Genomic DNA, 12,730 nt, shown 5'->3' with positions numbered 1-12,730 from the left:
GATGAGTCTCATTCTACTTCAAGCAAATCATGATAGTATCTTATAATGGACCAGCACTTAATTATTTATAAAACATTTCAATGCAACTAATTCAGACAACCCTATGAAATAGGAGGGCACAGGAATCTGTAAGTGGATTGCACAGCTAGTCAATGACAGGGCAGCAACTTGACTCTGGGTCTTCTGACTTAAGTATAGCCTCCAATAAGCTAAAAAGAGCTCTGTTTGTTCTCTTGGTCAGATCAACTAGGTAGTTTCTAAAGACCATTAATTAATAAGTCTAATTAATAATTAATAAATATATTGCCTAAAATCAAAGTGATTTTTTTTTTAATCAGCTAAGGTGAGATTAAGTAAATGTTTAACTTCTCAATCAAGTTATTTCCAAGTATTGTGGCTCTATCTCTTTTTGGCTAATTCACTTGGCATTAGACTATACATCTTGAAAAATGTGTTAATATCCTTCATTTCCTAAAAAGTTTGTTTTGCAGTTATAATAGCTTCCATGCTAGTGAGCTCCCGTGATTTCCTCAGATATTACTCTGAAATAAAATGAAAGGTAATTATTTTCATTCTTACTATATTGGTGGAACAGGGGTGACAACAAATTATTACTTTAACACATAAAAACTATCTTTAAGATCTTCCCCTATATTGCTGTCTCGGTTTTATAAAAACTGAGTAAAAAAGATTTGCTATCGTCAACCTATGAGCATTTACTGAGAATGTGCATGCACAGGGAAGTATGTGAGGTGTTATGAAGAGAAAATGGATATGGATGCTACAGTTCCCACCCTCAAGAAACTGAAATTTTATTGATTACTATACATAAATATGGTATAATGTTAGAAAGTGACATATTATGAAAACAAATTGTATATATACTAATCCCATTTTCTGAAAACAAAACCAAATGCAGTCTCTGTGTGCTCATGCACATGTGCAGGCTCAGAAAAGGGTAAAATGAATACACCAATTACCCTTGAGTTGAAGGTGATGAGGGAGCAAATGGACTTAGATGAGTGGGAAAAGTCTGTTAATTCATACAATCCAATGTGAGGACTTGCATTTCTGACCGTGAGAGTAAAGGACTAGACTTACCGTTCCGCCCTAAACATACCTGAGAAACGGGCTAATATATATGAAACAATGGTTCTCAGACTGTGGACAACAGGCTGCCTCGGGCAATCATGACCGAGAGAAGGGAAACAAATAAGGTGAGGCCTGCTATTTATTGTCCCAGTACTGTCTGTAGAGAGTTTCCAGGCCACAATGCAGGGAGAGATCCCTAACAGAGCCTGCCGTTCTCACTGAGTTGCGGAGACAGAGCTGAGAGTGGGAGGCCAACAAGGTAGCTAGAATTTGTAGGCAGAGATTAGGAGAGAAGAGAACTATAAAGATAGAGTGTGTGTGTGAAAGAGAGGCACTTCTAGGATGTATAAGGAGTTTTCCCTTAAATCTTCAGCTGTGTGTAAAGAAATGAGCTATGGCCAGTAAAAGAAACACTGGAAGAAGTCAGCAGGACAAGTCTCAGAGCTCCCTAGGTCTGGGTATTCCTTACACTGCCAACAGGTAGAACAGAGAAACCTCATAATACATGGGACACTGCAGTGAGTACTTAGAACAGTATTGTCTCAGTGGTGGAGAAAAGTGAGAAAACTAAAGGCTGTCCAGGTCCTGCCTAATGAAGTTTAAAAGCAAGCCTTGAAAAAATCACATTGTTTCCAGTAGCTTAATTACATCCCAGAATAAAGCTCAAAAATATTTAAGGGAGTAATAATAACAAAAAAACCCAGTACCAAACAATGTAACACAATGTCTGGCATCCAATAAAAAAAATTCAGGCAGGTAAAATATGATCCATAATATCAATCAATATAAAAAGACCCATATATGACATAGGATAACATCAGCAGATGAGGATATTAAAAGAGCTATTATATATGCTCCATGTTCCAGAGATAGAGAAAAGCATAGACACATTGGAGACATCTTAAAACCTCCAAACTGAACATCTAGAGGTGAAAAGTACAGTATCAGACATAAAAAGACATTGGATGGGATTAACAGATTAGACAATTCAGAAGAATAGATGAGTGAACTTGAAGACAAAACAGAAAACTTTCAAACTAAAACACAAAGAGAAAAAGACTGAAAAAAATAAAGAACGGAGCATTGGTGAATGGTGAGATACCTTTAAGGGTCATAATATTCATAGAATTAGGGAAGGGAAATATTTGAAAAAAAAAAAAGAACTACAAATTTCTAAATTTGATACAAATCATAACCTACATATCCAAAAAGCTCAAAGAACCCCAAGCAAAAAAAAAAAAAGGAAGAGAAATATTACAAAGCCACATCAATCAAACTGCTTAAAACAAATGATGAAAAGAAAACCTTAAAAGGAGCCACAGAAAAAAAGATGAATCACATATTGAGGAACAGAGATAATAGCAGAATTCTTGTCAAAAACAATGCAAGCCAGCAAACAGCAGACAACGTATTTCAATTATTGAAAGGAAAAAACAAAAACAAAAAAACCACTGGCCAACCCAGATTTCTACACTTAGAGAAATTACCTTTCAAAAATGAATGCAACAAAGAATCTTTTTCAGAAATATCATTTAATGTTGTTAGAAGTTTTTATAGTATAAGCCTGAACAATTCTTAAAAATGCCAAAAATTTAGCTATATTCCACAAGCACAATAAATGTGATACAAATAAATATGGACATGGTAGGAATAAAGAGCAGTCAAGTTCAGGGGCATGAAGTAGAAGATACGTATGCAGATGGTATTGTTATTGTAACAGGGAGAGGCTCACCAAAGATGAAGTTCATGTGACGCCAAGGAGAAGAGAAGAAAGAGGCCTTGAATAAAAGCAAGGAGTTAAGATGCATATGAAAGATAATGAGCCCCTGGAGGTTTTTGAACAGAGAGATGAGAAAAGTAGTAATGGAAGACTTTTTAGCAAATCATACATGATAAAAAATAAAAATATATAATCAAAATCAAACTCAGGAAAGTTTGAAAAAATGTCATCGTTTCAGTTCTTTTTTTCCACTTTGAGACAGTCTCCCTCTGTCACCCAGACTGGATTGCAATGGAGTGATCACAGCTCACTGCAGCCTCAACCTCCTGAGTTCACGTGATTCTCCCACCTCAGCCTCCCAAGAAGCGGGGACTACAGGCATGCGCCACCATGCCTGGCTAATTTCCTGTATTTTTAGTGGAGACAGGGTGTTGCCATGTTGCCCAGGCTGGTCTCAAACTCCTGAGCTCAAGCAATCCCAAAGTGCTGGGATTACAGGAGTGAGCCATCATGCCCAGCCCCATAGTTTCGATACTGATGGGAGACATCTATCTTCCTTAGGCACGAGGACTCCTCCATTTAAAGATCAAAAGTTTACACATCTGAATAAGATCCATCTTTGCCTGCTCCCCACCCCTTATCATTTCTTCTGGCTCATTCCAACATCTTCATAATTTGTTCTAACTAAAACAAAGATTCCATAATTAGAATTAGATGCTAGAGCAATTCTTCATGGAAGAAAAAACAGAAGTTTCCCAGATGAAAGTTGGTGAGATGATCTTCAGATGAATTTTCAAGTCTATAATATCCCATAATTTAATGCATGTTGGTTTTCAGCTTTATTCTTTTTTTTTTTACCTCTTGCCTACAGAGTAGAAATCTGGGAACAAAGGCTCTCCATCATCCGGTGAATTGTAAAAAGCTTCATAAAAAGAAATTACGAGGTCCCTTTTAGATTTTCTTAATAAAGTGTCTGAACAATTTAATTAAAAATGCAATGACAAAAATCAGAAAAGTACTCACCATTACAATCACCAAAAGGAACCTAGAACCACTGAGAATTTTCTCAAGTCAGAAGAGTAAGGCCAATAACACTACCTAAAATAACCGCAAGAGGGTAGTATAAGATGTTCTTAACTTCTACATCTCTTTTATACAGGAGAGCTCTGTGACTTTTGGCCACCGCCCATTTTAAAAATGTTTTTTAAAAATACCTTGGTAATCATTTTACCTTATCTTGCTCCACACCAGGCTCTCTGTACACAGTCCACTTCTGCCCATCATCACTGTACAGGATTCTGTAGGCAGACACATAGTAATTGTGTTCCACCATGGTGGATCCAGTGGTTATAATGCCTGGGGAATGAAGAGTTGCTTTCATTAATGCACATGGTCTGATTCTGTAAGTTTGTTCAGCATCAAAGTATAAACACTTGAAATGCACAGCTCAGACATTTCTAATTATGGCTCATTTCCATATCCAAGTGCACGTTTTCATCATAACAATTACTAAATCCTTGGCCTTATTCCCTTGGAGAGACAGGAAGAATTATGGGTGTGCATTAAGTAAAGAACTGTTCTATTTTGGTGTTTTGTGTTTATAATGTCGTAAAACAGATTTTGACTACTGGGTAAGATGATTCCTGGGAATGAACAGATTAAAGATGAGTATTGGTATTATTTACAGTACCAAAACAAAATAAATATTTTAACAAAATTAAACCAATCCCAACCAATTATTCTGACCATTTGCTAAGTTCCCCTAAATTAAATTTATACTCTGCCCATGTGGAAAATTGATGATCTCATCATTTAAAATGGACTCCTTTAACAAATTTTTCTTAATGACTGTAAGAGATTGTTACTTTAGATGTCTCAAGACCACTTTACTGAAACACTACCTTAAAAAAGAGTTTTAGTACAATGGAAACAAAAAGCCATTACGAATTAAATACCGTGATGGTTAATACTGAGTGTCAACTTGATTGAAGGATGAAAAGTATTGTTCCCGGGTATGTCTGTGAGGGTGTTGCTAGAGATTAACATTTGAGTCAGTCGACTGGGAAAGGCAAACCCACCCTCAATCTGGGTCAGCACCATTTAATCAGCATCAGCACCGCCAGAATAAAAACAGGCAGAAGAACGTGAAAAGACCAAACTGGCTTAAGTCTCCCAGTCTACATCTTTCTCCCATGCTGGATGCTTCCTGCCTTTGAACATCACCCTCCCAAGTTCTCAGCTTTGGGACTTTTGGACCTTTGACTACAGAATGAAAGCTGCACTGTCGGCTTCCCTATGAGGTTTTGGGACTCGGAATGGCTTCCTTGCTTCTCAGCTTGCAGATGGCCTACTGTGGGACTTTACTTGGTGATCATGTGAGTCAGTATACCCTAATGAACTCCCTTTTATATATACATCTGTCCTAGCCATTGTGTCCCTTTAGAGAACCCTGACCAACACAAACAACTCCTTTTCTCTGCCACGTTTCATTAAATGTGTCTCCAGTAATATTAACATCAGTGAAGAACACATAAAACCATATAATTAAAATTTTAATGTCTTAATTTTCTCTGAAAATCTTAGATGTTACCAGTTTTTCAAATATAAGTGTTACAAATTGCTCTAGAAAATTTTATCTCTTAACCTGTTATTTTCTTTTCCTTATTCAAATCTATTTGTAACCACTGGTATTCATCAGTGGCAAAAGCAGCCCAAGGCGGTCCAGGTTTTTTCAGCCTGGCTTTTTCGGGTTTCCAACTGTTCTCTTGCCCTGTGTGGTCAGTCCACTCCAGCACAGATGATGCTGTTATTTGAGGATCCGCGATCACACCAGACTCCATCCCCAGTGTTCCATAACAACCTGAAACAAAGAAAAGACTAAATTTGGTTTCCAGGTATAATTTCAAAATGCATGTAGACCTGCTCACTGAAAACTTTCTATTCCATCTTTAATTAACATACACTATGCTGATAATACACCGTAACAGAGAAATTTCAAAACTAGGCAAGTGTTTCTTGGGCATATGTCTTTGTGTATCATTAGGAAACCTACAAACATGCTCATTTACAAGTATGACTGTTAGTTTAATGGAGATACATTATCTTCTCCCTGGGACACTCTTTCCAAATAACTGAGTAACTCACTCCTTTACCTCCTTCAGGTTTTTGGCCTATGTTACAATCTCCCTGAGGCCCTCCCTGGGAGGAAGGCCCTTCCCAACTTCGGTTCAGTTCTACTTCTTTATTTTCCTACATCTTTATCATATTGTAAACAGTATATTATTTATAAACAATAATTTATTCATTGCTTATCATTAATCTCTCACTACTAGAATGTAATCTCCAGGACGGCAAGATCTTGTTCACTTTAATGCTGCTCTATCACTTGAACCAGAGCAATGCCTGGCACATAAAGAAGGCGCTCAGTAAATATTTTCTGTTGAACGAATTGATTACTTCTTCAGACAAGTTCTAAAGTCATCTTTCTTAAGGAACCTTCCTTGCTTACATGACCATTTCTCTATAAAACTTCCAATTTGTTCTATTCATTATATTATTAGATAACTATCTTACCTTATGGTGTTATTATGACAACTAAGTGAGAAAGTACAATAAATCAGCAATTGACACAGTGCCTGACAGTGTTCAAAAATATTAATTATATAAATAAAAAATTATAAAGTCCATAAAAGGCTTACCACTTGTCTTAAATGTAAAAAGACTTGTAGATAAGTGTCCCCTGAAAGAGAGAAGGGTTTTTTTTTGGTGATACATAACACGATTGCCACATATTTAGTGAAACATTTTCTCTTGATTTGGTTCTCCCCACCCAACAAAGGAACCAAGAAGACTGTATGGCTAAAAATTAAGACAACTAATATTGTTCCTAGGGAAAAAGTCTCATTTCTAAGCAGGACAACTTCTGAAATCAGCATAAACAACTTTCTCTATCAGTATCTAGCACCCAGTTTCACATGTGATTGTGCAAATGTTCTCTATGTAATCTTTAATATGTACTTCTTTTTCATAATTTATTTACTCATTGTTTACTGTCAATCTCTCACTACTTTATTTCATGAAATAAATGGATTCTTAACACTTTTCTGTGGCAAATGCTACACTAAAAGGTCTAATTCTCAGGGAATGAGGCTCAAGTTTTTTGGGATAAATGTAAGAAAAGTTGGTACTAATAGATTTATTTTTCTTTTTTTTTTTTTTTTTTTTTTTAAGAAGAAATCAACATCTCATGGAGGAAATCTCAGTGTACTGCCTTTAGTCCAACATGCAAACCATTACAAGAGGATGCATTTTTTCCCTGTTTTCTTTTTTAAAGCATGAAAGAGAGAATTCACACACACTAAATCTTTCTTTCTTTTTTTTTTTTTTGAGACGGAGTCTCGCTCTGTCGCCCGGGCTGGAGTGCAGTGGCCGGATCTCAGCTCACTGCAAGCTCCGCCTCCCGGGTTTACGCCATTCTCCTGCCTCAGCCTCCGGAGTAGCTGGGACTACAGGCGCCCGCCACCTCGCCCGGCTAGATTTTTGTATTTTTTTAGTAGAGACGGGGTTTCACTGTGTTAGCCAGGACGGTCTCGATCTCCTGACCTCGTGATCCGCCCGTCTCGGCCTCCCAAAGTGCTGGGATTACAGGCTTGAGCCACCGCGCCCGGCCACACTAAATCTTTCTAAAGGTATAACATGGTAAAGGAATGAAAGGGTCTGCACAAAATAATCTAGAAAAAAAAAAAAAAGGGAAGGTAGTTGAGTCTATACCAGGGATGGGCAAATGACTGCCTATGCATGGCCTGTTTTGTATGAGCAGTGAGTTAAGAATAGAATAGTTAAAGAGCTGTAAATAAAACAAAAAAAGAATAAGATGCAGAGACATGTGGCCTGTAAAGCCTAAAATATTTATTAGCTGGATCTTTACAGAACAAGTTTGCTGAATCCTGTTGTACAGCAATCTGGATATGGATGATACTCGAGTCTTCTGAATGAAAACTGGCCTAGGACCTCTAAAGAAAAGCTGGTTTCAATTAGGCTTAGTGTTGTCTGAAAGACTGAGCATATCTAAGAGACAAGATTTATAAAAACAGATTGCTAACACTGCATTTCTATTTAATGTTTCAACTTCTGCTTTTGATGCCTACTCTATGTTTTGTAAAACAGTAGAACACTATAGATACCATGAAAATACATCCTTAAAATATTCTCTTAGAATGAAAGGAAGATTCACAATAATGCATATGATGTAATACTTTATGTCAAACTTAAATTTATATTTAAAGTATTTCAATTATCTTGAATCCCCATGTACTAGAAGGAACACAGTAGTTAAGCCTTTCAATCTGTAAAATAAATAACGATCTCACAACAAACTTCTAGACTCGTATGTAGACTTTAACACTTAGAAAAGACAGAAGATTGGGAGGCCGAGGCGGGCGGATCACGAGGTCAGGAGATCGAGACCATCCTGGCTAACACGGTGAAACCCCGTCTCTACTAATAAAATACAAAAAGCTAGCCAGGCGAGGTGGCGGGCGCCTGTAGTCCCAGCTACTCCGGAGGCTGAGGCAGGAGAATGGCGTGAACCCAGGAGGCGGAGCTTGCAGTGAGCTGAGATCCGGCCACTGCACTCCAGCCCAGGCGACAGAGCGAGACTCCGTCTCAAAAAAAAAAAAAAGAAAAAAAAAAAAGAAAAGACAGAAGAAACACATTACTCTTCCAAATGACTACATTTTTGAAGAACAATAAGCTAAGGTAGTACAACACCACCTATACTCTTCAAAATATGCAGACACTGGCTGGGCACGGCAGGTCACGCCTGTAATCCCAGCACTTTGGGTGGCCAAGGCGGGTGGACCACGAGGTCAGGAGTTTTGAGACCAGCCTGGCCAATATGGTGAAACCCCGTCTCTACTAAAAATACGAAAGTTATTTTGTACAGGCATGGTGGCACACACCTGTAATCCCAGTTACTTGGGAAGCTGAGGAAGGAGAATCGCTTGAAACCAGAAGGCAGAGATTGCAGTGAGCTGAGATCACACCACTGCACTCTAGCCTGGGCAACAAGAGCGAAACTGTCTCAAAACAAAACAAAACAAAAAATAGACACTGAGCCGCTAATGTGAGTGCTTACTGCCTAAACGTTCTTTCATGAACACCATTAACAGTGATATTGCTGAGATCTAGCTAGTTCTTAGCCCACTGCTACCCAGATTGCTAATTATAGATAGCATATATTTTTTAAATTGCATATATACTTACACCACAGATGTGACGTTGTTAGCCAAAGAACTTTCATAATATGGGATACCTTTACTAATTACAACACTGATTTGGCCACCCAACGTGTTTGACACTACTCCTGCATGCACACCAGCCATGCACAATGGCGAGGACTTAAGGAAGGGAAAAAGAAAAGATTCGTTTTTAATTTTCTCTTAATAATTCATAAACAAGACACTCTACTTCCTCGAGAAATCAGTTAATCTAGGCAGTTTCTTCATAAACATAGATTATTGATACTGGAACACAATAGTTTTAGCAGAAAAAAAAGAATAAAATGCATATTACTAAAAAATGTTTTAAAAAAGTAAAAGGTAAGGATATATAATTAACACACCTCTAACTACTCTGGAGTTCTAAAAAAATAAAGTTATATCACAATTTTCAAATAAGTTTATATCCAGCTTACATCTCTATATCCATGAGGAATTGTTCCAGATATCTCAGCAAAAGGAAGCAGACAACCAGCTGGGCAGTACTTACTGAGAAATGAAAACAAGCATAAGGTTACATAATACTGCATTTTACAGGGAAAAAAGCAACCCCCAAAAATATCACAGACACATTTTTCAGTTCAAGGTGAATACCATAATTTCACTACCCTGAACGACTCACCAGTTCTTATTTCTGACACGGAGTTTCACTCCTGTCGCCCAGGCTGGAGTGCAATGGCACCTTCTTGGCTCACTGCAACCTCCGCCTCCTGGGTCTCAGAGATTTTCCTGCTTCAGCCTTCCGAGTAGCTGGGATTACAGGTGCGTACCACTACCCCTGGCTAATTTTTGTATTTTTAGTAGAGATGGGGGTTTCACCATGTTGGCCAGGCTGGTCTCAAACTCCTGACGTCAGGTGATCCGCCCATCTCAGCCTCCCAAAGTGCTGGGATTTCAGGTGGGAATGACCGTGTCCGGCCAGGACCACCGGTTCTAAAAAGCCCTTTTACACTTTCTTCCATCCATACATATATAATGTGTCTTTACTCACACATTTGCCACATTTTTTTTCTTATTACATACTGCCTTGATTCTTTTATTTCATAATGAATGGTAGACATGTTTCTACTACAAGACCTATTCATCAAATTTAAGAGCTACATGATATTCTATTCTGTGGATATGCCATAATATGTTTTACCAACCCTCGATTGATCCAATTTAAGCTGTATTAAAAGAGGTACATTCACTCACGCTGCTACCCATCCACCCAACACATTTATTTGAATGTCTATTATGCTGTCTGTTGAGTGTAGGGCAGTACAAGGTACTGGGTTTACAAAAGTCAAACAAATATTGCCCCTGTCCTCACTGAGTTTATATTCCAGTGGCAGAAGACATTAAACCAATACTTACACAAAGAATTGATTTTGATTCTGCTATGACGAAAAGTCACGCTGAAATAACCAGAAGAAATCTAACTTAATACAAGTAACAAAATAATTCAGTAAACTGAATGAATTGCCAGGTAGCACCCTAAGTGCTTTAGGTAATCCATATAAGACCCCTATGGAGGAGATGCTAGTGTTGTCCTCATTTTAGGGAACTGGGAAATTAAGGAACTGTATGCCCATTCACACAGCTAGCAGGTAGCAAATGGGCTCTGGAGTCTGTGCTCTTATGCAGGACTCTGTACCGCCCCCAGTCAGGGAATGGGGGTGGCAGAGTGGGTCTCTTAGAAACTGAAGCCTCAGCAGTAAGTTAAGGGATGTCACTAGAACAAGTGGTGGGAAATGCACACTTGTCAGAGGGAAGAGAACAGCATGAGGCAGGACGGCCTGGGGCGTGTTTGAAAGTGAGGACAGCAGTGCGAGTAGGTGTCAGAGAGCAAAACTAAGGTTAGTCAGAGAGAAGACTGGACAGTTGGGCAGGTAATGCAGGAGCTTTGTGGGCTATGGTGAGGAGTCTGGAATATATTTCTAAGTAAAAATAGGAAGCCAGTAAAGGATTTTGGCAGCTTACATACATAATCTGATTAGTATTTTTAAAAAAGATGATTCTGGCTCCTGAGAAAAGAGATAGCAAGGAATCATGAGTGGAGGCTGGACGCCGTTAGGTGATAGTACAGCAGCCCCGGAGAGGGACAATGGGAGCTCGGATTTGTGGCAGATCATGGAGCTAGAGAGTGGCGCGAGTGCAGCTGACCCTCTGCCAGAGCTGTCTACCATACACTGATGCCAGGGTTACCCCAGCTAACCAGGGTCCCCCTCAAATGCTGAAGAGGGCACCCTTCCCACCCAGAACCATTCTTGAAGACAAAATTAAGGTTCTGGGGGAAGTGGTAGTAAGTTTGGAGGAAGTTAGTAAGATGGCTCTTTAAAGATGAGAATGATCTGCCAAGCAGAAAGGAGGCAAGTGTTTTCTGGTAAAAGCTCTGTGAGCTCAGAGCAGTGTAAACAACTCAGAGTCATTTCAATATGGAGAACATAACATGAGACTGGAAAAATGGCCTGAGGACTGCTTGTGAAAGACCCAGAAGACCAGGTTAAGGAAATTGGGACAACTGTTTTTTCTCATAACAAGTAGTTTCTCAAGATTTTTAAGCAGGGAAACGGTCAGATATGTATTTGGAAAACAACTGGGCAGCGGTGTAAATGGCAGCCAGCAAACAGAAATAGGAACTCAATTAGAGGCATAAAGGCATAAAGAAGAAAAATAGTATTAATGGTACTTGAGTAACAACACCGGAGAAGTCTAAACAGCCAAAACCATGCTCTTTCAATTTTTTGAAAAAAGATAAATACCTTTTCAACTTTTGTTAGCAGTTTTGCCAGACTTTGAAAAGCAACTAGTTCTACTTTCAAAGCATATTAAAATACTTTCATTTTGCAGATCTAAATGCTACAATAAAAGCAAAATGTAAACATGCAACTAAATGGTTTTATGCTTTAAATAAGCTTTAAATAAGCTCTAATTTATTGAAGTCTCGGAACAATGATATGTATCACACAATATACATTAACCCTAAGAGTATACAGAATGAAAATGAAGACGTGAATGAAGAGTAACATTTAAGCAAAAAAAAAAAAAAGTCACAAATATGATCATACCTGAACTCAGGTTCCAAAAAATTGGATGCAGTGTCCAAACAAGTAATTAGATCTAGAAAAACAAAAATAAAAAACTGATTGCATTAATATACAGGATTACCTTGCTGAAACTCCAAGTGTCTCAGAATTCCAAACTGTACTGCTCTAATTTTTTTTTTTTCTTTTTCTTTTTTTATTATTATTATACTTTAAGTTCTAGGGTACATGTGCATAACGTGCAGGTTTGTTACAACATGGCACAAGCATACATATGCTCTAATTTTCAAAAATCTCAATGGCACTGTCAAGCGGGTCCTAAAAACTTTACCAATTTTTGTTAATCACAATTTCTTTCTGATATTAAGTTTCTTGATTTTTGGAGCAATGTCTCTTCAATACTGTTTACTACATCACCTCAGGAAGTCACATACCATATACACATATATATGTATATGTGATTTATATATATATATATATAGAACATGCATAGATAAGTAAAATTTATAGCTTTAAAGTGGTTTCTGTAAAATACAGCTACACACACACACATACAAATATTTCTCGGTTATTATATAACTAAAAATGATCCTCTGCTGTTTGCACACAAGGAA

The 12,730-nt window shown here is 38.0% G+C and overlaps 1 protein-coding gene across 2 annotated transcripts in view; it reads right to left on the bottom strand.

The window, feature by feature from the left end:
* The window catches only part of DCBLD2 (discoidin, CUB and LCCL domain containing 2), a 92,115-nt gene that overhangs the window by 15,094 nt on the left and 64,291 nt on the right, over window positions 1–12,730 (bottom strand). For both annotated transcript variants that reach the window (XM_033211500.1, XM_033211499.1), the window contains exons 4-9: window positions 12,141–12,192; window positions 9,507–9,579; window positions 9,077–9,210; window positions 6,511–6,551; window positions 5,457–5,672; window positions 4,044–4,168 (exon numbers count right to left, since the gene is read on the bottom strand). In XM_033211500.1, the coding sequence (XP_033067391.1) occupies window positions 4,044–4,168; window positions 5,457–5,672; window positions 6,511–6,551; window positions 9,077–9,210; window positions 9,507–9,579; window positions 12,141–12,192 (641 nt within the window). The remainder of the gene's footprint in view (window positions 1–4,043; window positions 4,169–5,456; window positions 5,673–6,510; window positions 6,552–9,076; window positions 9,211–9,506; window positions 9,580–12,140; window positions 12,193–12,730) is intronic.

Source organism: Trachypithecus francoisi, unplaced genomic scaffold (genome assembly GCF_009764315.1).
Source record: "Trachypithecus francoisi isolate TF-2019V2 unplaced genomic scaffold, Tfra_2.0 Lachesis_group0, whole genome shotgun sequence".
In the NCBI taxonomy this organism is placed as follows: Eukaryota; Metazoa; Chordata; class Mammalia; order Primates; family Cercopithecidae; genus Trachypithecus; species Trachypithecus francoisi.
This window is presented reverse-complemented; position numbering and strand designations above follow the sequence as displayed.